Below are 24215 nucleotides of genomic sequence, written 5' to 3'. Positions count from 1 at the left end.
AGTTTGTCAATAATACTTCAAAAGACTTTTCATTCAAGGTTCATATACTCTGGCCATAAAAAAAACTAAAATCCAAGAACTCAAGATGTATAGAATTATTTTTTTGATGACTGTGGTATTCGGGCCCGCTTTCACGCACCTCGACTAATTCCATAGGATACATGTCACCTCCCACCAAGGCTAGGACAAACTCAAGATGTATAGAATACCCAAAAGAAAATGAAAAAAAAATCTATTTTCTTTCCATACTTAAGTTTGATGTGTTTTACTTGAGCCAAATATCTATCGAAATCCGTCTTTCTACCTTCCCAAGGTAGGGCTAAGACTGCGTAATCACCACACTCCCCACCTGTGAGATTACATTAGGTTTGTTGTTGTTGTTTAGAAAATTTAACTATCATGGTAATCTTATCATCAAACAGGGAAAAGGGTTGTGCTTAGGGGGACCTAAAATTACAATTTTATATACAAAGATCAAATTTTTTAAACATCTATATAAACATATAACAAAAACAAACACATGGGTATAAACAAGAAATAAAATGTATACCATTTAGTGAAAAGAAGAACAGACAAATACACACTCAATCGTGAACAATACCAAGAAATAAACTCAAGAATCCAACAAAAAAGGGCTTTTAGTAAAGTAAAAGAAACGTGAAAATTTTACCTGCAAAATAAGAGAAAAGAGAAAATACCCACACTAAGTTTTCTCTGTGTTGTCTGAAGAAGAAGTGAAGGAAGAAAAAAAAAAATTGCTTTAATGGCGAAACCGAGCACTTGTTCCTATGGAAAGCCGTCTTTTTCTTTTTTTTTTTGGCTCCAAACATCTTTTCATTTGGTGGATTTCGAGATTCAAATAACTATATCGAAAAAATTTTATAGACTTGTTTGATTCTCGAAAAATAAAAAGTGTCATGTAAATTGGGACAAAGGGGTACTAACTTTTTTTTCTTCTTATTCTTGGTTTGTATCCATGTTGGAATCCGATTAAATTTAGATTCACGACAATTTGGCTTTTCATTATTTTATTTTATTTTTGTTTTTCAACCGTTGTTTGGTATCCACATTAGAGCCTCGTGTCTATTTTTGTTGCAAACTTCTTTTCATTACTTTGTTCTTCACTCCCTAATAAAAGCAAGTTTGTATAAGAGGACTTGAACTTGAGACTCTGATTAAGAATGAATGGATATTTACCACTCCACGACAATTCTTGTTGGTCTTTTCATTATTGTTAGTCACTTCTTTTCCCTTTTTTCTTTTTTAAACTACACCGTTTATGAGATTATATTGAATATATTGTTATTATTATTGTTACATAGTTTGCTTTGGTGTGAAGGATAGATGGTAATATGTAAGAGTATATCTATATTAGTAGGTACATATTGATTTGTTGTCTATTTTAGTAGTCGTAGTGTTACTATTGTTTCTTGTTCTTCTATTTATGTTATTATATGTTGTTTGTATAGTTTGATTATGGTATTATTTTGTTGTAGTATTGGTTTGTTACTTTCTGCTATTTTATTGTTAGTATGTTGTTTTCTTTATTTTCTATTTTCATTAATTATTTGTCTAGGTAGTGCTAAGGTAGAAATTAGGTGTGCACACATTTTATCCTCATTAAATCTCACATTATGGAACAATAATGGGTAGTTATTGTCGTATTCACTTAAAATTAATAACAACAACTTGTTTCTGATAGACTTCAGGTTCAAGGAAAAAACATTTTCAAAAGTAAGCATAAAAAAATGTAACAGAAGTACATGAAACAACAAATAGTAACAAAACAAAATTACAGCACAATAATATGATGGTTGAGACACAAAACCAATATATAGTACTAACAGAAGTTAAAAAGCAAAATAATTGCACGATCACTAATGCAATTACAAGAAAAAATATTTTGAATCAATAGAAACTAAAAAATAAAATAATTACACGACCATTAATGCAATTACCAGAAAAAATAGTCGGAATCAGTAGTAATTAAAACAACAAATAGTACTTAATAAATAAAAAAGTACAAAATTAACACGACAATTGAGGTAAAAAAATGGACAAAAAAATTACACGACCAATAACAAGAATACTAGCATAAATAACTAACAAGACAATGCATGATTACCTACTATATACTATAAGTAAAAAAAGACTATAAAATAAAAGATAGTGAATCGAAATATAATACTATGAAGTTATGGTAAAAAAAATAATTAATTGCATTAGTCATATTTGGCAAATTATCAGCAATTTTATTTACTTTATTTTATGTATGTTAATATTTGTATTACCAACTCCAAGCCATTAATAAATTGTTCATTAGTACTGAGTTAAGTGTGTTGATTTGCCTTTAAAATGATTTATTATTATAAAATTTGAAACGTTTGTTATGAATGTCCCAATTTTGGATTTTTATTTTCATTCTTACATATATCATCATAATATTTATTTTTCACTACAATGTATTTAATACCAGAACTTTATGAAATTAAAGGAAACCAATCATATAGTTACTGTAATTTTTTGTTGTTTATTTGTTTTTATTATCTTATTCACTAGCATATTTATATAATAATATAATTTTTTCATTAGCTTGTCAATTAGTTTAATATTCTTAGTCATTTTTTTCTTACCCTTAAAATATTTTTTTGTTTATTGAATTTTATTCCTTTTTTTTTCACATTCTTTAGTGGTCTAAATTTATGAATAGTGCTTAATGTATACTATTTATTTTCTTTATTTTTAAAATTAGATATCAACACTTTAGCACTATTAATGATATCCAATCGTTTTTCAAAAAGAAAAAAGATTTTTCTCAACCATTTGAGTTCGAGTTTTGTAATTCACATTGTGATCGTTATATAAACGTTTACCCATTAGAGAAAATCAGCATTACAATCGAAATATATGAACATTACGATTCCTCTCTTCAGAGTAAGAATATATTTTTATATATAAAATATATGTCATTCATGAATATATTTATCACATAATAATGTATTTAAAATAAGCATTTAATTACTACAATTAAGTTGCTTTATTTGACATAAATATCATACATGAATAAGTAATTACTATCTGTAACATCCCTTTATTGTTTCTCTTACCTGTTCTAGTTTTTCTATTATAAAATTTTCCTTTTCAAAATTACTAGTTCATATCGTTTTGAGATATTTGAAAATTCACGATTAGAATAATTAATATAAATATCCTCAAGGAAGCAAATAATAATATCTAGGGAATAAGCATCGATTTATTCTGTGCCAGCCAATCGCTATAGTAAAAATACAAAACATTATTCAGAGTGGTGATTGACATAAAGCATCTATAGGTGGCTTTTTAAGTCTATCGTCAAATCCCAGGGCTTGGCAACAATCGAACAAGTGGGGAATGTTGGGGTGAACTAGAAAAGGTTGGGCATCAATACCCAAATTAACGCATCTATGCATAACATTTAGCAAAAGTTGAAGTATCCATAAACTATCACCATTAAGTATCTAGTCTAGGGAATAAGCATCGATTAACTCTGTGCCAGCCAACAGCCATAGTAATAATACAAAGCATTATCCAAAGTGGTGAGTGGCATAAAGCGTCTATAGGTGGCTTTTTAAGTCCACCGTCACATCCCAAGGCTTAGCAACAATCGAACAAGTGAGGAATGTTGGGGTGAACCAGAAAAGGCTGAGTAGAGCTGGATATTTATTGAGTAGTCGAAAGAAATTGACATCAATACCCAAATTAAAGCATCTATGCATAACATTTAGTAAAAGTTGGAGAAAGTATCCAGAAACTATCACCATTAAGTATCAAAATTCAAAAAAATGGACCTGAGAACTATTCGAATACATAGAGAAGAAACTTCAGCTGATCAATCTTCTCAAAGATTATAATCCATCCATGTCTCAGTTTAAGCTACTAGTGTACTTGCTGTGGTAGACTCACTGTAAAATAATGAAAACATTCATAATCAGTAAAAAGGTTGTTTATAGGAACGCTAGAATACACTAGCTTGATCAATTGTCAAAGGCATGCTTAAAGTGCGCTTAAGCCCTAAAGCAAGGCTTGAAACGAGTTGTGCACTTGATCTCACTTAATGTGAGTTCAATGTCATCATCAAGGTTCTAAGGTGTTTTCTTGCCAAGGAGCATCTTTTGAAGAGGTGACGCTAAACAATTGATATTTTCACTTTAGGATTAGTTTTTTTTTTTCTCAAATTCTTTGTTGAAATATTTGTTACTCATGCTTATAAAGGGGTTTTTCATATTAATTAGCCAATAACAAACTACTACTCTCTAAGAGTCCGAAAACACTTCTAACAAAAAGCACTTCTCAAAGTAGATTTTGAAATTGGCTTGAGTTAGTGCAAGCTGGCTCCTGAAGAAAAGGTACTGACAAGAGTGTGGAGACTATGAAAAGGGCTACTTGGACTATAGTTCAGTGGTTTTGAGGGAATAAGGGTAACTTGGCTGTGCTAACTTACAGCCAAAGTATAATGAAATAGTAAAATATTATGAACTAAAAGTCATATAAAAAATTTATGAGTAACAACAAAGGGTTTTACCCAGGTATGCAAATCAAACCCAACGACTAATTTTTTCTGGGGTGGAACTCTAAGGTGGAATAAATCAGCATCAAACAATAGCAACATGTCAATAAATGTTTGGCCTTCAAATTGGTACCAGAATCATAACACTAGTAAACCAGCATTTTAGCTCGACTCTTCATAAAAGTCCTTACCAGGATGAAGAAGAACTGACTAAAAGGTATCTCATTTGGAGTAGTAAGATAGGAATACAACAAAGAAAGCAATGTTTCATCTTTATTCTTCAAAAAGATCCTTGCCATGTGGAACAAATATGCACCATAACTAGCGAATCATAATTTAGAAGCCATTCACATTGAACCGCACAAGAAAGGAATAGACAGGGAACATTAAGATAGGTTATCTTTATAAAGATACAGTACTAATGTTCTATCTATTCCTTCTCTTTTCTTACGGTTCATCCAATCCCTTAATCATATAGCAAACATAAGCCACAAAGAATGACACAACCACAAAAGTTAAAGATTAATATTTCTGAAAATAACGAACCCCAAAAGCAACCAAACCACGGAATAAGGGGAAATGCAAAGTCACATTGTTAGGAGTGAAAGAGAGAGACTTACTATTTCCAGACAGGTGGAAGCTTCTTAGTTTTCTTGTAATAACGAGCAAGGCGGTGAATCCTACTCTCCACCAAAATCAAGCGGAACTTGGAATCCTTGTCCTTTCTGTTCCTCTCCAAATGCTTCCTGATGGCAACTGCCTTCTTAATAAGGTGGTATAGATCCTCCGGGATCTCAGGAGCAAGTCCTATCCAATTGTCAAAAAAAATACATATATTAAATCAATCAACTGCTCATTAATTCCAAACTAAACAGTGAATTATGGATATATTCCATACTATTGGGGCACATTTCCTTCTAATTGATATATTAAACCAAATTTTATTTAAATCTAACCACAGTTGAATTTCTAGCAGCATTGATGATCTGGAAAAATATAATAAAATACCGTGAGCTTTGAGGATACGCAAAATCTTGCTCCCAGTGACACTCTTAACTTGAGCAATTCCATGAGAATCACGAAGAATCACACCAATTTGTGAAGGTGTCAATCCTTTTTTCGCAAACTTGCAGATATTGTCCTCAACCTAAAATTATCAAAACACAATCAATCATATATTTGATCTTAACATCTATTTGTTCGTTGTTCCTATATGAAGATGTACACATTAACAGCTTGTTTGGATGGTTGTTACCTAAACACAATCATTCATTTATTGATCTTAATATCTATTTGTTCGTTGTTCCTATATAAGGATGTACACATTAACAGCTTGTTTGGATGGCTGTTACCTGTTGAATTATATTGTTAATTTAAATACAATGTTTGTTTTGATTGTTATTTAAAGTTTATTGTATTGTATCGTTAAATCCATCATTACCTAATGATGAAATGTACCCATTTCATGTAACAACTAATTTGGTGTGATCGCATTGTTACCTTATTTTTTCTTCTCATTTTATCTTTACTTATATCTAATAGTCTTATTCTACCTTCTTTTGCCAATTCTTTTGAATGAAGCATCTTCTAAGCAGAATCACTTGCTCACTATGTATCCACCTTAATAACTCGTTTGGACATTTCACTATTTATACCCTATCTCTTTTATAATAACTCTAACCTATGCCCTACTTTTCTTATAAGTAGGTATTTCAAATTGCACATGTATGCCGTTATGTAACCACGGAAAACTATACAATCTACCTAAAAGTTGCATTCATCAATACAATACGACACAATATATTATGAAAAGATATGTAACAACCATTCAATCAAAGCATAAGGGACTGTTTGGACATATAAAGTGTATTGCTTATACATTGAAGTGAACTCTTTTCACTAATAAAACTTCAACATTCCAGATACACAAATTCAATTTTCCTATATACTTTTTTAACTTAATTTAAATACTAAAATTTTCAAATATCACCAAATTCATGTCCAAACGCCTATTAAAAACAGAAAACAACAAAAGAGTAGATAATTTACATCTGGAGCGGAGATCTTAAGCCAACTGGGAGGAGTTCTCTTGTAAGGAAGAGCCGACGCTGAGATACCTTTACTGAAACCCAACAACCAAAAATGGTGAAAAAAAATAATTATTTTGCTTCGAAGTAAAAGTATGGAGAAAATACTCACCCGCGACTGTGCATACGACCCATGGCGAAGATTAGAGTGAGCTCACTGAACTGTGTTGCTCAAAGCGTAGCTTCGGTCGGTTGAAGGAAGTTAACAAACCCTAAATGGTTGTTTCTCCTAGGGTTTATGGGAGTAGTCGGTATTTTGGGCTTCAATTTTGCTGAAAGGATTGGGCCGTTAAATTCTGGGTCTGGCATCTTTAGATATCCAACGGGTCATTTGCACTTTTGTTTTAATTTATGGAAATAACAAATCATTTTATTCACGAAACGTAACTTAATGCTTTTTGTATCGTATAACTTACGCTTCATTAGACATGAATTAAATCGCAATTTTAACAACACGCTGTCAAATCGTGCAAGTCTAGATCAAAAGTTGATAATATCACTAATGGAGTGCGTTGTTATAGTTAAGCCTCGTACTCTTTTAGGAGTCATTCAGGTTGAAATGACACTAGGTAACCTCTCGTAATTGGGTGATTTATAAAAAAAGTAACTTTAAAAGTGGATGATCTTGAACTTTTAACCTTGCTTTGCTTCATAGGCAAAATTTCTAATTTAACAAATTTGGCTTTTTAAGCTTGAAGATCTCGTTATCAGAGCGTCTCAAAAGTTCAAGATCATTTATTTCCAATGTCATTAGGCGTAATTCCCGGGCTGTAGTACCCCAATTTATAATATACTATTTGGTTTATATAAGTTATTTAAATATTAACCGATTTTTGACAAATTTCTGGACTTGCTGCTGCTGCTTCTTAAAAGTTTGAACTTTTAACTCCTATTTTGACAGTTCTGTTTTGTTCAAGTAGTAATAAGATGATGATCCCAAATTGTCACCCTTTAGCATTCACAACAACATACCCAGTATAATTTCATATATGGGGTCTGAGGAAGGTACTGCATACGCAATCATTACCCCTACCTTGGGGGTAGAGATGTTTTTTTCCCGATAGACCTTCACTCAAGTAAAAGCAGTTCAAAAAACAACCCTTTATAGCATACACTAGCAGAAATAATACTATCAAAGCATACGGTTCTTGCTATTTCGATTGATGTTACATGAAAATTACTCCATAAATACACATAAAAATTCATCACTGCTGAAGTTTTGATTTAATAACTGAACAAGAGATTCCACTACAACAAGTAAAAGCATTGACGCGCTGAGTTAAAGATACATGGCATCTGAACTATACATAACTGGTTTAACATTGCAAGAAGCGATTGTATACCACATACTCGGATATAATCCAAACATCTGAACAATGAGTTGTTCCATGACAGTGCAAGGGGAAAATACAATAAAATCGACAATTAGCAAAATGGCTAATGAAAGATACACTTAAACATACAAATGAAAGGGCAAAGCTACCAAGGGCAAAGTTAGGTCCTGTTTCTTGCTATTGAGTAATATAGCCAAAGATGCAAATCTCCTGCAAGTAAGAATTAAGCAAAGTCAGGAAAGTTAAGAACATTTAACTCAATCTTATTACTGATCAAAATTAAGCATGATACATGTCATCTCTTATAACTTCTTACTCCTGCATCTTAACATCAGCAAATAACTTGTTTCCATTCCGCCTCAAGTTTATTTTTAGTGTTAAATATATTAGGTTATAATACATAAAGGTCATGATTCCCCCAACCTCCCAACACCAAATATGGTGGTCAAGTAAAGCAATTTGGAGGCAGGATTTACTCGGTTATAACTATATAACTAATTATCAGTCTTGCATGTTGTCTATTTCTCAAAACTCAAGTTATCTTTGAGTTTTTTTATGGTGGTGTCCGAGCAGCTTTCTTTGTACCTTGACTATACCACCAGGGTATTTGTTATTTGTTATCTCTGAATAGTATACCGGGCAACTTTGTCTATCAAGGGTTAGGTAGATGGGAAAGAAATCATCAAGCGTTCTTTGCTTTTGCTAGGGTTTGAATTGTGGTCTTCCATGATTAAGAGCCCGTTTGGATTGGCTTAAAAAAAGTAGTTTTTAAGTCAAAAATAAAAAGCCAAACTGAAATGACTTTTAAGTCAAAAAATAAAAAGTAGGGGGAGACCTACTTTTGGTTTCTGACTTATTTTAAGTTATTTTTTATGTTTGCCAAACACTTCCAGAAGTCAAAAACTGACTTAAAAGTAGGTTTGACCAACTTTTAAGCCAATCCAAACGGGCTCTAAAATCTCACTTTATTGACCACTAGGTCACACCCTTAAGTTTTTATAAGTTATCTTTGATTTGATTTTTTAATAACGGAGGTATCCAAGTCATCATGTGAGCACCTCAACTGTAAGCAAAAATATAAAGGAATAACAATGGTGTTTAGGTTTAACTGAAATGGTCAATTATAAAGTATCTAATAATTTTTCTTTTCAACGATGCAATTCAAGGGATCTGCTGCAGAAAATTGGTTATATTCTTTTAATTCTACTTTCCATTCTCTATCGTAGCCTCTTATATTTTTGTTTTTCCCCATGCATTTTTCAAGTCATTTTGGTGAGTGCTTAGTAAGTCGATTATTCATCACTTAAATGAACCATCCAAAGTTATTGTTCCCTTAACATTCACATACAACAAATGAAGTTGCATGGGTATTAAGAAGAACATGCTTTCTCAAAAAAAAAAAAAAGGTATTAAGAACATCATTCTAGCTTCATTTAACAAAGTCACATGAGTGGAAAAAACAACGATGCAACTCGTCGGATGAAGCTAATCTCTCCCTTTTCCAAATTGACTAAAATGCATAACCACGGAAGATCCAAATTGATGCTTATCATTTTATTTTTTTTGATAAGTTAATGCTTAGCTCTATTATCATTCATTCTGAATGCACCAAAAAGCTATCTGAAAATCACCATTTATGGTGAGGGTCACCCTTAGCTGTTTCTAACAACATTACTCTGCTGCAACTATTCAGCACCCACACAGCCATTCAATATTGTGCCCACCCCACTTGTCATTGTGCACTTACCTTAGATGAGCTTTTTAGCATATCAACCATCAAAAGATGAAACACCAAGATTTTCCCCAAAAAGACTTGACACAATATTTTTCAACATGAAATATAAATATGAAACATGCGGCCAAAGGTGGATCCAGGATTCCAAATTTATGGGATCTAAATTTTATAAGAATGGCTTCAATTGGTAATAACTAAGCTCTATATTTAATATGTATACATATTTAAATGAATTTCTTAACACAAATGCACTATTTGAACAAAAGCCACTTGATTCGACCTAACCCGTATCCGGGCTTCTATCTCTACCTGTGCATGCAGCAACTGCAACTAATCTTCAATCCTTTAGGGGGATGTATATCCAACCGAAAAACAAAGAGGGGGCCGGGCAAAGAAATAAGATGCACTATTCCACCTAGTTTTACCAAACCATGTACTTCATAAAACTTGCACTTTATAGTTCAGCATAACCTTGATCATGATAAGTTGAGCTTAGGGTCATGTAGTTGCCACAATTTTTTCTTTCTTTCTAGGATACTGGTGGTGGTAGAGCTAGCTAGCATGATTCTCGACTATCCTACCTAGTACATGCATCCTCCAACCAACAATAACACTTTTTCCTCCATCTCTTTGCTTTCCAAATATGAAATTGCAAAGTAGGCATCAGCACAACAACAAAGGTCTTAAACTTGGCGTGTTGGTTCAGCGTCCAGTATTTTTGTTTGAGGTTAAACATTCGAACCTCAACCCCAAGTATATTTTTACAAAATATAACATGCTACTTACTTAAGATTGTGGCTAAGTAGTATTGAGCCCAAGAGCTCTTCCAGCTTAAGGCTAGTCTAAACCAATGGGTCAAGGATAACTTCTTACTTTCTTCTACAAATATCGACGTTGCTTGCTGAAAATTCTGCCTAGGCCACTGATTGTAACGACTACATTGAATTTTGAATTTACAAAAACTGGTATATATGTATAACTACTGAAAATGATATGAATAACAAGCTAAAACAAAATATTTGATAAGACATTGCAAATATGAAAATTTCAAGGGAGTTTGATAGAAGCAACTCACATGCAAAAATCACTTGGCAACCATCCTAGCAATGAAATCCTCATACCGGATCTTACCATCGGATCCAGCATCAACTTCTCGGATCCACTCATCAAATTCCGAAGGCTCAAGCTTCTCACCAATACTAGTTAAAATATGCTTTAGATCCGAAACAACAACGTAACCAGTACAGTCTTTATCAAGTACCTTGAACGCATCGCGTAATTGGCGATCAAATGGCTCTGGCTTTAGATGTTTCGACATGAGTTCCAAAAACCGGTTGAAATCGAACGGCGATGTGAGTTTTTCTTCGGCGATTATTGATTTGAGTTGAGCTTGAGTCGGATTACCTCCAAGTGAACGCATTAGGATACCTAGCTCCGACGGTGAGATTTTGCCGTCGCCGTCGGTATCGAAGAGAGTGAATGCCTCCTTCATGGAGGAGATTTGATCGTTGCTCAGATCTTTCCCCATTGTGCTCTTCGTCTTCTTTGTCTTTCTCTTTTTCTTTTCTTCTTTGGATTTTGTCAGATGAAATGGGTTGTGATTATATTAACTTGAGGGGTGTTTAACTAATTTATTCAAATTTCAAAACCATATTAATGAAATTATTAAAAAAAAATGTGAGTTTTATAGTTTAATTTTCATTCTATTTTTATCTAACTAAACTTCACTCCAACAATAACAAAGATATGTCGGTGTAATCTTACAAATAAAGTATGAAAAATATAATTTGTATGGAGATTTACCCTTATTTTGTAAGTAGAAAAGTTGTTTGCGAAGGATTTTTAGTTTGAGAAAAAACATAAAAAGTAGGTTGGTAAAAGAAATACAAAAATAAAGAAGCCACAATACATTATTAAAATTAGCATGACAAAATATTTAAAAAAAAAGAATATTAACTACAAAATAATATTACAATCAAAGTGGAAGGATAAGTGATACAATGATCAACTATCTACTAGATCGAAAAAAAGAAATTTAAAAATTTAAAAACTACAACTACTAGTATTGAACGATAAGTGACACAATGATAACTATCTACTAGTCCTCAACTTAGTGTGCATCCTCAGTAGCCTTCAATTTAAAGTTATGTTATCGATAAATTGAAGTTGTGTTAATATTTCTTCGATCTCCTATACTTCTCTTTTGAAGCTATTCATATCCAACCTCACACGTCTACATTGAAACACGTATATCTTCCGTTCATATTCCCAAATTTCTCACTCTCGTTTTTCCAACCTCTTATCTTCCATTAAGGCTATTCCTAACTTATTCGATATTGAAATTTCACAATCCAAACACACCATATAATAAAAAATGAATTCCTTCTTTTACACCATATAACTCATTCCTTCTGGGTCGAGCTCGTCGCACCGGGCTTGCCTAGTGCGGGTTATTTCTTCTATGTGATTTGCGAGCTATTGCATAGGAGCGGGGGTTTTGCCCTGAGCACACCCAAAGGGTAGTGGCTGCGGATTTCCCTTGTCATAAAAAAAAAAAAAAAAAAAAAAAACTCGCAACTTATATTTTATATTTTAAGTGAAAATATTTTTTTATCTTAAAAAGTGATTATTTTGTAATTAACATTTGAATTTATCCCCAACCTCCAAGGTAAAGAAAAAACACAAGTTAGAGAAAACAAAACCCGCGAAGAGAAGGCGGTAGTCAGATCGGTGCAATTCCGCTTGCTCCGTCGTCGGGCAACGGCAAAGGCAAATACAGCAGAAGGAGGAGGAGGAGGAAGAGGATAATGGGGAATGCATATTGTATATTCTGCGGATGTATAGAACAAGCGAGTGTAGGTGTGGTGGAGAAATGGGGACGTTTCGATAGGCTTGCAGAACCGGGGCTCCATTTTTTCAATCCATTGGCTGGTGAATGTCTTTCTGGAATTCTCTCAACTAGGATCTGTTCTCTTGATGTTAAAATCGAGACGAAAACCAAAGTAAGAGAAGACTTACCATGCCAATTTCTGATTATTATTTTTTAATTTGTGTTTCTTCATGTCTAATGTATGTTTCCTTTTGTGATTTTCACTCTATCATGTCTGTTAAATATTGCACTTCATTGTTTAGTGGTTAATAATGTGGATTGAGAAACATGAGATCTCATGTTCAAATCCGAGTAGAAGCAATAACACTAGTTGAATTTATTCATATATCTCAGCTTTGATGGATAGAGTTACCTGGTACCTGTATTTGGTGTGAGGTAGATGATGCTTGTGGAATTAGTCGAGGCACGTGTGTACTAGCCTGGACACCATGATTATTAAAAATTAAAGAATATTGGGGCTTTAGTTGCATAGAAAAGAGTTGTCTGGGGCATGAAGCATCCCGCATTCACATAGGGTTCGGGGAAGGGCAAATAGGGAATGTATATTGCGCATTCTGTGGATGCATAGAATAAGAGAACGCAAGTGTGGTGGAGAAATGGGGTCGCTTCGATAGGATCGAAGAACTGGGGCTCCATTTCTTCAATTCTTGGCTGGTGAATGCCTTTCTGGAATTCTCTCAACTAGGACCTGCTCTCTAGATGTCGAAATTGAGACTAAACCCAGAGTAAGAGAGCCTTACAATGCTAATAATTCCTGATTTTCATTGGATTTTCCTATTGTATTTTGCACTCTATCATGTTTCAGTCGGTCTGTCTCTATTAAATATTGGGACGTTGGTTATCCAAAGGGGTGGTTTAGTGGTCAATGGAGTGGTCGAGAACCACGAGGTCTCACATTCACCGGTGGAGGCAAAATCACTAAGTGAGTTTTGTCCATTTGTCCAAGCTTTGGTGGATAAAATTACCTGTTAGTGAGAGGCAGCATTGCAATTAGTTAAGGTGCAGGCACGGACACCACTATCATCAAAACATAATAGTTGGGGCTTTGGTTGCATAAAAAAAGACAGTCACTGGTATGTGAAATATCCTGCATTCATGCACGATGCTGAAGGGCGAACCCCAAGGAAGTGTAATGTAGGCAGCCTACATTATCACAAGCATCAATGTCTAGTTACCACTCTTTGGCTGCATGAAGAGTGGTAAAATTTTTAGATTATGTATTTTAATGGCTGGTATTGTGAGGTCTCTGTGAGCTTACTATTGTCTTCACTCTTCGCTATGAAGCTACTGTTCTTGTAGTACTTAGGTAATTGGTAAAAAGTAGTTGACATGATGGATGATGAAAAATTATATGTTAGGAACTTTAGATAAAAATGAGCGATTCTTTTCTTTCTTCGGAGAACTTTGACTGGAATGAAATTTTCAGGACAATGTTTTTGTTCAAATGCTGTGCTCAATCCAATATAGAGTAATCAGGGAAAATGCTGATGATGCTTTCTATGAGTTGCAAAATCCAAGGGAACAGATTCAGGCTTATGTGTTCGATGGTAATTTGCTGTGTTACGCATCCCTTTTTATATGGCATAGAATTTTGTCTATTTATGCTATTTTGATGACACACATCTCTTTCGATGTTCCTTATATCTATTCTAGTTGTTCGAGCCCACGTACCCAAATTGAATTTGGACGAGCTTTTCGAACAGAAGGATGAAGTTGCTAAGGCCGTCTTGGAGGAACTTGAGAAGGTAATTTCATGCTCTGTAGATCCTTCTAAGCTCAACTGAAGGTTTTAGCTGATCCTGTACAATTCCCTTATTTACTTTTTGTATTTTGACTCTTAGGTGAATAGAATCTTTAAACTTTATTATCTATGCAAAATGACATAGGAGAGTGGAGAAATCGCTCTGGACAGGTTAGGCACAAGGAAAATAACGTTACTCCAAAACAAGCCTGTACACGCACTATGACCATTCTGCATTTCCTTTTGTCCCGCAATGTGGAGGTGCATTACATCATCTTATATTGCTGTCCTCTTCCAATTTTATGGTTTAGTACCCTGCTTAATAGGATCTTCTGCCTAATATTTTTGGGGTTGTTTGTGCTTTTCTCAAATTTGTTCGCCGTTTAGGATTGGCGCACAGTTGAATGATTGATTTATAACTGAGAAAAGAAATGTCGCTGCTGCTTATGTTTGTGTTTTTCTTTTCTTCATGTATTTTCTGAATATCAAAGTCCACACTTTTGGAATTTAAGGCTTCAAATGCCATTAAAATTTAAACAAGAAATGAAAAAGTTTAGATCCATCGGATGACTTGTCTTGGACCATTGGCACGTGCTTGCTTGATGAGATCTGTTCGTGCAAGTGCCTCTCATTGTGGATATCCATGTACTAGAGTGCGATTCAGTAGAAAATAATTATTTGAAGTACTCCACAAATTCTTGGGGTTTTCTTTCAGCACTTCTTCTGTTTCTAAGTTATTATTTATTTATTTCTTCCACCTATGATATAGATTTTCATTGGGTTATATTCACAATTCAGGCGAAGGTGCTTCGCATTCCAAATGTTGCACTTCCATAGAATTGTTTCTGTCGTCACCAATATTGAAAGGGAAATATGCTGTTTATTTTTGCTTGATCTTTTGGTACTTGACAGTTTTGCATTGTAGAGCCAAAAAGGTCATGAAATTCCAACTATATAATAGAAATTTGTGTTCCTCTTCAAGATATATCCTGATGTTAGTGTGTCTGTCAGGTGATGGGAGCATATGGATACAATATTGAGCACATACTGATGGTTGACATTATTCCCGACTCCTCTGTACGGAAAGCAATGAATGAGATAAATGCAGGTAATGGAATGCTCCTAGTGTTGCAAATGAACACAATATCTAGTTTAAACAATTTAACACACCCTAATTCAAAAGGAGTTTTTCCCAACCTCTTCAGTAGGTATAAAATAGATTGTTGGTTATATTTACTTGAGTATTTGCTCTTTCAAAGTTCTGTCGTACATATCGGAATATAATTGTGTGTTGTGCTGATAACGGATGCATCTGGTGTGGGGAAAGCCAAAGATTTTTATATTTATGCCATTTCTGAAAGTACTTCATGAATTTATGATAAAGATGGGCAAACATATTAGGGAAATTTCAAGTGTTGATAACTTCGATTTAAAGAGTGCCTCCAAGCTATGTTGCCATACTCTCCAAAAATGATGCCACACCCATGTCAGATCCTCCAAAATGCACTACTTTTGGAGGATTTGACGCACACCCTTCGATTATTTTGAAGAGTTTGAGCAACATAGCTTCCAAGTAGTTGTTGTGTTGATCGTGCAGACAAACTGTTCTTGGCTCTAATGTGTACTCTTCTCCTTTGCATGTCGTATGTTGTATTGTAGCTCAAAGAATGCAACTTGCTAGTGTATACAAGGGAGAAGCAGAAAAGATTCTCCAAGTTAAGAAAGCAGAAGCTGAGGCGGAAGCCAAGTATTTAGGCGGCGTTGGAGTCGCTAGGCAGAGGCAGGCGATTACGGATGGATTGAGAGAGAACATATTGAATTTCTCTCACAAAGTGGAAGGCACCTCGGCTAAAGAAGTGATGGATCTCATAATGATTACACAGTACTTTGATACAATCAAAGAACTTGGAAATTCTTCAAAGAACACCACTGTTTTCTTACCACATTGTCCTGGCCATGTCCGAGACATCAGTCAGCAAATACGCAACGGGATGATGGAGGCAGCCAGTGCACAACATGTCAACACTGAATAGTTCTTTTGGTCTCTCAGTAAATAATACCCTTGTGATGAATGCATATGTTTCACTTGCCTCTGGGCAAAGACTAAACAATAAAGCTGCTTCCTTCGAGGTTTGTTTGGATGGATCGTCTTCGTTACCCATCAGCTGTGATATTTTCAGGATGTTATAACAGTGTGTATATGGAAAGTGAAATTTGAGTATAGTGAATTTTTGGAGTAACGGCTACATACACTCTTCAAACCCCACTTGTAAAATTACACGAGATATGTTGTTGATATGTGCTTCTTTGCCATATTTACCATGTCTTCTTTTTATTCATTACTCGATGTAGTCCCTTAATTTCCAAATTTTTTGTGGTGCAAAGTTGAGCTCTTTGAGTTGTACATATCCTCGTTGTTGAGTTGGCCAAATATTTGTTCGACAACAAGTACGTATGCCAACTCTATATCAAAGGTGTGTGAAAACGAAATGCAAAAACAAGAATAAGTCTCAACTGCCATGTCAGACTTACTCTTCAAAATTGTCAACAGATATTTGATGGATCCTTTAAAAGTTGCATATTTTGGAAGGATTCGACATGGGTGCATCAACATTTTTGGAGAGTCCAGGCAATATAGTCCTAACAATATTGGTGTTCCATCATCTTGTACTAATCAGGGGACAAGTATTAGCAAATTCAGTTACTTTTTCGTATCTACACATTTCTCAACCATAGCAACAAAAATGTATAGACGTCTATACAAAAGACGGAAAGTATTTAATTAACAATCAATTTAGTCTATAGTTGAGTTGGTATCTAACTTGTATGACAACTTACTAGATATGTGTTCTCTGAAGGTAAAACTCAAGCCGACTCTCCTCAAAGGAATACTCTATCTCCTCCTCCACATGGGTGTTTTCAACGAGCTTCGAATTGTAAGGTGTAACAACAGCAGGACCTGGTGTTGTCGTCTGCATTGGAACAGATACGGTTGATGGAGTAGAAGGCACAGGAATTGGCATTGCTTTAGCAGGAGTTCTATTCTCTTCTTCATAAGTAGAAATTGACTTTACAGGTGTGGAGACTGGTGTAGTATGGTTACTTAGCGGGGTCTTTATCATCGTTTCACTATGTTTTCTGTTCATATCTCCCAATATATTTGTTGCATTGGACTTAGAAGAACCTTTGGAAGAAATGGGTGAGAAAGGCTTCCGCATTACTGCTGTCTCGACTTCTGAACCATTTACTGCACTGATGGGCTGCTTTTTCGAAGGAAGTTCATCTATACCCAAACCTCCTCTCCTCCCTAAGCAAAGAAGTATAACAAGATTAAATAGAATAAGGGGTAGTACACTTGAATTCTTTAATATGATAAAAGAAAGCTAGTTAGAATTTACAAACAGCATATGCATCTGTACAAAAGATGTATGTCAAGACTTTTTCCTCGGGCCGAATTTCCAGAGGAATGAGTTCTAAAAAGTATTTCAAGAGAGGTGAGGAGAAGATTACCTGCTGATAAAGCTCCAAATCCATCATCGGTAGGATGATTAAATTGGTCAAGTTGATGAAAGCGCTCAGACTTCTTTGCTTGACGTGTGTTTGGGGTAGCTTTAGTGGAATGAGGGAGTTCAGTTTTACAAGTTTGCTGCATTGTTCCTCCAAGCGAAAGCCTTCTATTGCTCGGAGCACCACCACATGACAATTTTGGACCTTTTTTGGCACTTTGGTTCTTCATAGGGCTGGGTTTTGAGCCATAAAGAGACTCTTGTTCTGCCATTAACTGTCCCTGAAGTTTCTTCTGGTCCTGAGATAAGATGAATCACGTGCAAGTTAATGGCTTCCCGTAATAGAAAAGATATAAAGTCAACCAAAAGCCAGTTGAGAGTTCATACCCTTTGCTTCTTACGCTCTAGCTCCTTTTCTTCACGCAAAATGGTATACTCTTCAAGCATAGAGAGGAGAGGAATCTAACAAAAAGAAACAACCACTTTAGGGAGATCTACATGTATGGAACCTTGGACCTCAACATTATCATATCTTAAAAAGTAAGCTACGAAATGCTTACACCATCATAAGAGAATTGAGTTCCTCTCTCGTTTTCCCAAGCTTTTGTTTTTGAGGCCAATGCCTCCACCATTGCTGTTGAACAACATTAATTTATTTCATTCATTCACCACTAAATATCATTCTCTAACCTTTATATGGAACAAATATGCATTAACAAATGGAGAGGAAATTATTAGAAACCTGGAAGTTTATTAATCAAAGCACGAGCTTTCTCAGCACGCTTTAGAGTTAGGTGGGTGCCTCGTCCAGCATTGTAGCGATTTTCGTCCTAGACAATAAATCAAGGTAATGAATAAGCATTTGGGCCTACTTCATGGAACATGTAAATGCTAGTTAAAAGAAAAACAAACCCTGTTATACTCCTCAAGCCAACACTCCTCCTCACATGCAGCGATCCATTTCTCGACTCTGTCTAGAATGTCTTTCCTGCTAAAAGCTTCCTCTTTAACTTGAGCTATTTGGAGTTCAATTTGTTCAAGGACAGCATCAGCATCATTGACAGCTCCTTTTCAGAGATATGAACAAAGAAGAGCATATAAGTAATCTCATAACAAGGACGTAATAATCAATTGAATTTCTACGTGATTACTACTTAGATACCAGATTCAATAGCTTCAATAGCTATATTCATTGCACCGTCTGAATCCCCAACCATATGTGTTTTTCTGTAGATCTCCTCTAGTTCTGACTTCTTCTTGAGAACAAGCTCCTTCATTTTGCTTGCTTTCAATTCCTCCAAACGATCCACTTCTTCCTCAACCTTGATAGTAAAAAAAATCCATCATATTCAGGCCCAAAGTAGAATATTTCAAAGTCAAGCAGAATGATCACAAAGATACTATACTCACATAAGTAATGAATTCCATAGACAACATGTTAGGCTCTGTTATCTCATGTTCTTTGGCAGCTATTTTACATGTGACATTCTGAAACATCTGTTGCTCTTCAATAGGTGTATCCATCAAATTCCATAGTTCCAACATGGACGTAGTAAGATCTTGCAGCTGCAAAATCCAGTAGGTCATCAATGTCTAAAGAGTTAAAAAAAGGCTAGGTAACTCGAGAAGAATTTACTCAACCGCATACCCGCTGCATCCTTTGTAACTTAACTTCTTGTAGTCTTTGTATTGTAGCTGCTAAATTTTGGATGGTATCATCACAAATGTTCTTAGCTTCTTCTGATTCCCCAAGACTTGGATCAACCTCATTGATAGTATGTTTGAAATCCATGCCAAGAACCGAGCAAAGTGAATTTAAGGTACCTAAGTGATTCAGAACCTGTTTCAAACGTTCACTCTGCCAAAAAAGAGAATAAATAGTCTTAAGTCAAAGGACGGGGTCGGAGAACAATTGGCTTGATGCGATAGAAAAATTGTTAACCTTTTCTTTTTGAAGTGTGTGCAGTTCCGTATGCAATTCTTCAAGCTTTCGTAATGATAAATCACTTTCATCCACTACCAAGCTTGCAGAAGTAAACCTATAGATTTCATTCTTAATCTTCGTTATCTGCTTCATAACTTCAATGAATTGATTCTTTCTATCGGATTTCCTCTTCCGCATCTCCTCAAGCTCTGGAAGAACGGCCCTAAGTTCCGCCTTCAAACCTCCTTGGCTCTTGTCAGACTGAATACAAGATATTCATTAAATAAATCCTTACCTGATCTAGTGGAAGGTAAATGCAAACCTTACTTTAAATATGTATATATAGAGTATTGAAATTCAACGTTTTCTGTATATTCTAGAATATAAGAGGAGCCTGGCTTGGTCATCTTAATAGTTAATACTGTTGCAAGAATAAAGCCAACCTGCACTAGTGCAATACAGTTTATTTTTCTATTTACAGATAAGGCCACTGTGATATAACTATTTCATACAACAAGCACACATTGAAAATTGTAAAGGTAATTGACTACATCATTCCTAACCTGTTTGATATGCACTGGTCGCTCCCCCATTGCAGAACAGATAGCTGCAAGCTCTGCTTCAGAATCAGCAATTGCCTGCCTTAGTTGAGCTCTGCTTTTGTTTGCTTGGTCCACTTTACGTCTATACACTTCTAGACATTCTCTTTCAATCTCAAATAGCATTCTGTCCCTTTCAGTATCACACTCCCCAACTTCATCCCATATAATCTTTAAAAACAAAAAAGCAAGAATTAGACAATGGACATGCTATCCATCATGAAATAATCAAGAAGATAACATATGACAAGTAAAGAAAGATACATGAAGAGAAAGGCAGGTCCCACTAAATAAATTATGAACATGTTAGTGGCATTATATTCATGAAAATTACCTGCAGTTCATGTAGCAACAACCCACATGTTGTTTCCGTTTGCAGGAGTGGATCATTTTGAGGAGTTGACATATCAAAGATATTTCAATCACCAAATAAGAGCAATTCTTACAAGATTATCTTCAAAGAAACAATGTATAATCTGAAATCAAAGTGAGCAATTTCACTCGTCATCAACTGTAGCATTAGTCATAAACAGTACTGCAGCCTGGAATGTAAAGAAGCAATTGTTATGATGAATGATCAAGGAAGTAACAATTTTGTAATGTCCTTCTAATGTCTTATCTTCAAAAAAGCATGCCTAGTCCCAATATTTTTCACCTAAGATACAATTTCAAAAGACATAACTCTCCTAATTATTTTTAAAAAAAAGACTCCACCTTCCATTCTCATACTCACTAATAATAGTTCAAATTTTTAGCTATAGCCAAGTCTATAATCTATAGAATTCTTTTAAGTTCTTGAAATATCAAACATCTACTTCTCAAACTTATTAACATTAACTAAGTGCTCACTCGAACAAGCTAATTCAAATGCTTAGATTTCAGATCACCAAAAATCGAAACTTGCCATTGGGATAATCACAATGATTCTTCAAATGTTAAGCTATATTCAACTCTATAATTAAATGATCAAGAGAATTCTTAAGTTCTAGAGATATCATGAGTATCTATTCCTCTAACTTATTAAAATAATTAAGTGCTCAGTGCTCACTTGAACAAATTGATCAAATGCTTAATTTTCAGATTGCCTAAACTCGAAACTTGTCATTGGATAATCAAAAGGATTCTACTTGAAACTTACTAAGTTCTTATCAAGTTCTTACTAAGCTCTTTATTTTTGGTGTAAAGAGGAAGGGATAGAAGAAGCTGCACAAATTTTGGATTTTATAGGCACTTTGTAATCTATTAGCCTTTTTGTTTTTTTCTCTTGTTGGAAACCAATTTTTGGAGGTCTCCGGCATATCCTTAATGCTGAGGAATACAACATTATCTTTCTCAAAAAAAAGTACTGAAAACTCGTAGGTAGTGTGTTACAGCTTTTCTGACCTTAATCTCTCCTTTTATTAAGTGAAATTCATATCCATGGGCCATTTACACATTGAAACAAATGGGAAAATTGTGGAGACACTGCTCTGAAATTCAAAGTTCATACTTCAGCAGTCAGCACTGAAAATGAGTTCTGAAAAATCATAAACAATGATAGCATTACAGCTTTTATAGAATTTATGTTTTTTTCCTCTTCTTAATGAAATGCATGTTAGTAGGCCATTAACACATCAAAACAAATGAAAAAATGCATATGAACTTATCAATAAATTAAGGAGACACTACTTCGGAATTCATAATTCATAATTCATAATTCATACAGAAAACTCGTAGAAAATGATAGGGTTACAGCTATTATAGACTTATAGCCTTAATCTCTGATTATTTTTTTCCTATTTTCAATTGAAATGCATATAAGTAGGCCATTAACACATTGGAACAAATGAAAAATTAAGTATTAAGTTGTCAAAAACCTTCAGCACTGAAAATGAGTAATCAAAACTTGTAGACAATGCTAACGTTACAGCTATTATGGCCTTAGTCTCTGATTTTTTTTCCTTTTTCCAATTGAAATATGTAAAGATATGACATATGAGCCTAACTCAACCCCAAATGCTAGCTCAAGAGGGCAAGATTGCCCAAGTCCATATAAGCAAATCACCAATTCATTCTCAAACTAATACGAGACTCTAATAAAATGCATATTAGTAGGCCATTAACACATTGAAACAAATGAAAAATTGTGTATTAACTTGTCAGAAAACCTTAAGCATTGAAAATGAGTAATGAAAACTTGTAGACAATGATAGCATTACAGCTTTCATGGACCTAATCTCTCTTCTTTCATTTTCTTAATGAAATGCATATTAGTAGGCCATTAACACATCGAAACAAATGAAAAATTGCATATTAACTAGTCAAAAAATAGTGGAGACACAGGTTGAGAATTCGTAATTTGTACTTGACCAATGAAAACGTGTAGATGCAATAGCTTTACAGCTCATTTCTAAAGTTAACACATCAAAACCAAATGAAAACTTGCATATTAACTAGTAAAAAAATTGTGGAGACACAGCTTGATAATTCATAAATTCGTACTTCAACAATGAAAACTCGGATATAGCTTTGCAGCTTCTTTTTCGGAAGTGGAATGCATATTAATAGGCCAGTAGCACATCGAAATAATTGAAAAAATGCTAACAAAATTGTGTAAATATTGTGGAGGCACATCTTGGGAATTCATAATTCGTACTTGAGCAATGAAAACATGTGGACAAAGCGATAGCTCTACAACTTTTTTTTTTCTAAAGTGAATTGCATATTAATAGGCCATAAACACATTGAACAATAGGAAAAAAGGTACAAAACTGTGTAAAAACTGTGGAGACACAGCTTGAGAATTCATAATTCACACTTGAGCAATGAAAACACGTAGACAAAGGCGATAGCTCTACAACTTTTTTTTCTAAAGTGAAATGCATATTAATAGGCCAGTAGTACATCCAAACAATTGAAAAAATGCCTACAAAATTGTGTAAAAACTGTGGAGACGCAGCTTGAGAATTCATAATTCGTACTTGAGCAATGATAACACATAGACAATGGCAATAGCTCTACAACTTTTTTTTCTAAAGTGAAATGCATATTAAATGGTCATAAACACATCGAAACAATTGAAAAAAGGTACAAAACTGAGTGAAAACTGTGGAGACACAGCTTCAGAATTCATAATTCGCACTTGAGCAATGAAAACTTGCAGACGACGGCGATAGCTCTACAGCTTTTTTTTTTCTAACGTGAAATGCATACTAATAGGCCAGAAACACATCGAAAAAAACCGTACAAAATTGTGGAGACAAAGCTCCGAAATTCATAATTTGTAACTTCAGCACGGAAAATGATTTGAAAAAATTAATAAAAAAGCGAGAAAGAGAAAAACTCACAACAGTATATTCTCGCCGGAAAAAGAGAAATCGCCGGAGGAGTTTCCGGCAGCAGAGAGAGATGATGAGCTTGGCTCTTCAACAAGTAATTTTGAAATTTGAAAATTTGGGGTTTTCCTGATTTGGCGTCAATTATTAAAAGTGAAATAAATAATAATGGAAAGAAACTGAGAACGGATATTGTGGAACTGGGCTTTATGAGTGAGAAATCCACAAAAACCAAAATGTTTTTTCTTGAGCCTTGGCTATGGAGTTGGGCCAAACCTAGCCCAATTAAGTAGTTACCCCTCGGCCCTCGTCTCAATTTATGTGACAGTATTTGAATTAGGGAAACTATATAATTCGACATACTCCACTACCATATATATTATTATTAACTATACTTCCAAAATAGTGCATAGCTTATCATTAATTAAGAGTTTTCTACCATATATTGAGGAGAATATACCTACATACATGTATTTGTGCTACCAGATACACTAAATAGGGAGAGAGGCAAGCAAGATGAGGAGGAAAGCAAGCGAGAT

The 24215-nt window shown here is 34.5% G+C and overlaps 4 protein-coding genes across 6 annotated transcripts; 1 reads left to right on the top strand and 3 right to left on the bottom strand.

Moving 5' to 3' along the window:
- Window positions 1-3675: 3675 nt before the first annotated feature.
- Window positions 3676-6879, bottom strand: LOC125833008 (40S ribosomal protein S13). 3 transcript variants are annotated; one of them, XR_007443282.1, is made up of 6 exons: window positions 6746-6879; window positions 6596-6668; window positions 5555-5693; window positions 5167-5353; window positions 3801-3941; window positions 3676-3751 (listed from the first exon to the last, which is right to left on the bottom strand). XR_007443282.1 is itself a non-coding variant. In XM_049512173.1 (5 exons), exons 1-5 carry the CDS (start codon window positions 6766-6768, stop codon window positions 3908-3910), a joined length of 456 nt encoding a protein of 151 aa, XP_049368130.1. In that variant the 5' UTR covers window positions 6769-6860; the 3' UTR covers window positions 3676-3907. The 3 variants fall into 3 exon arrangements, 1 of the variants encoding a protein (XP_049368130.1); XR_007443283.1 differs by having other exon boundaries at window positions 3676-3747; window positions 3798-3941; window positions 6746-6860; XM_049512173.1 differs by having other exon boundaries at window positions 3676-3941; window positions 6746-6860.
- Window positions 6880-7908: 1029 nt separating this feature from the next.
- Window positions 7909-11268, bottom strand: LOC125833009 (probable calcium-binding protein CML13). The gene is made up of 2 exons (XM_049512175.1): window positions 10778-11268; window positions 7909-8177 (listed from the first exon to the last, which is right to left on the bottom strand). Exon 1 carries the CDS (start codon window positions 11228-11230, stop codon window positions 10787-10789), a length of 444 nt encoding a protein of 147 aa, XP_049368132.1. The 5' UTR covers window positions 11231-11268; the 3' UTR covers window positions 7909-8177; window positions 10778-10786.
- Window positions 11269-12393: 1125 nt separating this feature from the next.
- Window positions 12394-16642, top strand: LOC125832929 (hypersensitive-induced response protein 4). Its single transcript, XM_049512108.1, has 5 exons — window positions 12394-12704; window positions 14019-14139; window positions 14246-14337; window positions 15345-15441; window positions 15993-16642. Exons 1-5 carry the CDS (start codon window positions 12510-12512, stop codon window positions 16364-16366), a joined length of 879 nt encoding a protein of 292 aa, XP_049368065.1. The 5' UTR covers window positions 12394-12509; the 3' UTR covers window positions 16367-16642.
- Window positions 16643-17062: 420 nt separating this feature from the next.
- Window positions 17063-23791, bottom strand: LOC125833015 (65-kDa microtubule-associated protein 3-like). Its single transcript, XM_049512180.1, has 13 exons — window positions 23689-23791; window positions 20697-20838; window positions 20327-20533; window positions 19782-20024; window positions 19488-19697; window positions 19250-19405; window positions 19002-19161; window positions 18752-18906; window positions 18582-18669; window positions 18400-18473; window positions 18227-18301; window positions 17844-18138; window positions 17063-17640 (listed from the first exon to the last, which is right to left on the bottom strand). Exons 2-13 carry the CDS (start codon window positions 20766-20768, stop codon window positions 17171-17173), a joined length of 2205 nt encoding a protein of 734 aa, XP_049368137.1. The 5' UTR covers window positions 20769-20838; window positions 23689-23791; the 3' UTR covers window positions 17063-17170.
- Between the last annotated feature and the right edge of the window lie 424 nt (window positions 23792-24215).

This window comes from Solanum verrucosum, unplaced genomic scaffold (genome assembly GCF_900185275.1).
Source record: "Solanum verrucosum unplaced genomic scaffold, falcon-dt-bn FXZP01000016.1, whole genome shotgun sequence".
Classification (NCBI taxonomy): Eukaryota; Viridiplantae; Streptophyta; class Magnoliopsida; order Solanales; family Solanaceae; genus Solanum; species Solanum verrucosum.
Note: the sequence above shows the minus strand (reverse complement) of the source record. Positions and strands in the feature narration are given on the sequence as shown.

Coding starts and splice junctions, on each gene's coding strand:
- LOC125832929 (XM_049512108.1), top strand. CDS start 12,510: ATGGGGAATGCATATTGTATATTCTGCGGATGTATAGAACAAGCGAGT. Junction 14,140..14,245: donor TCAGGCTTATGTGTTCGATG/GTAATTTGCTGT, acceptor TATCTATTCTAG/TTGTTCGAGCCCACGTACCC. Junction 15,442..15,992: donor AATGAATGAGATAAATGCAG/GTAATGGAATGC, acceptor GTTGTATTGTAG/CTCAAAGAATGCAACTTGCT.
- LOC125833015 (XM_049512180.1), bottom strand. CDS start 20,768: ATGTCAACTCCTCAAAATGATCCACTCCTGCAAACGGAAACAACATGT. Junction 18,670..18,751: donor GGCTTGAGGAGTATAACAGG/GTTTGTTTTTCT, acceptor TTTATTGTCTAG/GACGAAAATCGCTACAATGC. Junction 18,474..18,581: donor TTTGATTAATAAACTTCCAG/GTTTCTAATAAT, acceptor GTTGTTCAACAG/CAATGGTGGAGGCATTGGCC.
- LOC125833008 (XM_049512173.1), bottom strand. CDS start 6,768: ATGGGTCGTATGCACAGTCGCGG. Junction 5,354..5,554: donor GCGTATCCTCAAAGCTCACG/GTATTTTATTAT, acceptor ACAATTGGATAG/GACTTGCTCCTGAGATCCCG. Junction 3,942..5,166: donor CTTCCACCTGTCTGGAAATA/GTAAGTCTCTCT, acceptor ATTATTTTACAG/TGAGTCTACCACAGCAAGTA.
- LOC125833009 (XM_049512175.1), bottom strand. CDS start 11,230: ATGGGGAAAGATCTGAGCAACGATCAAATCTCCTCCATGAAGGAGGCA.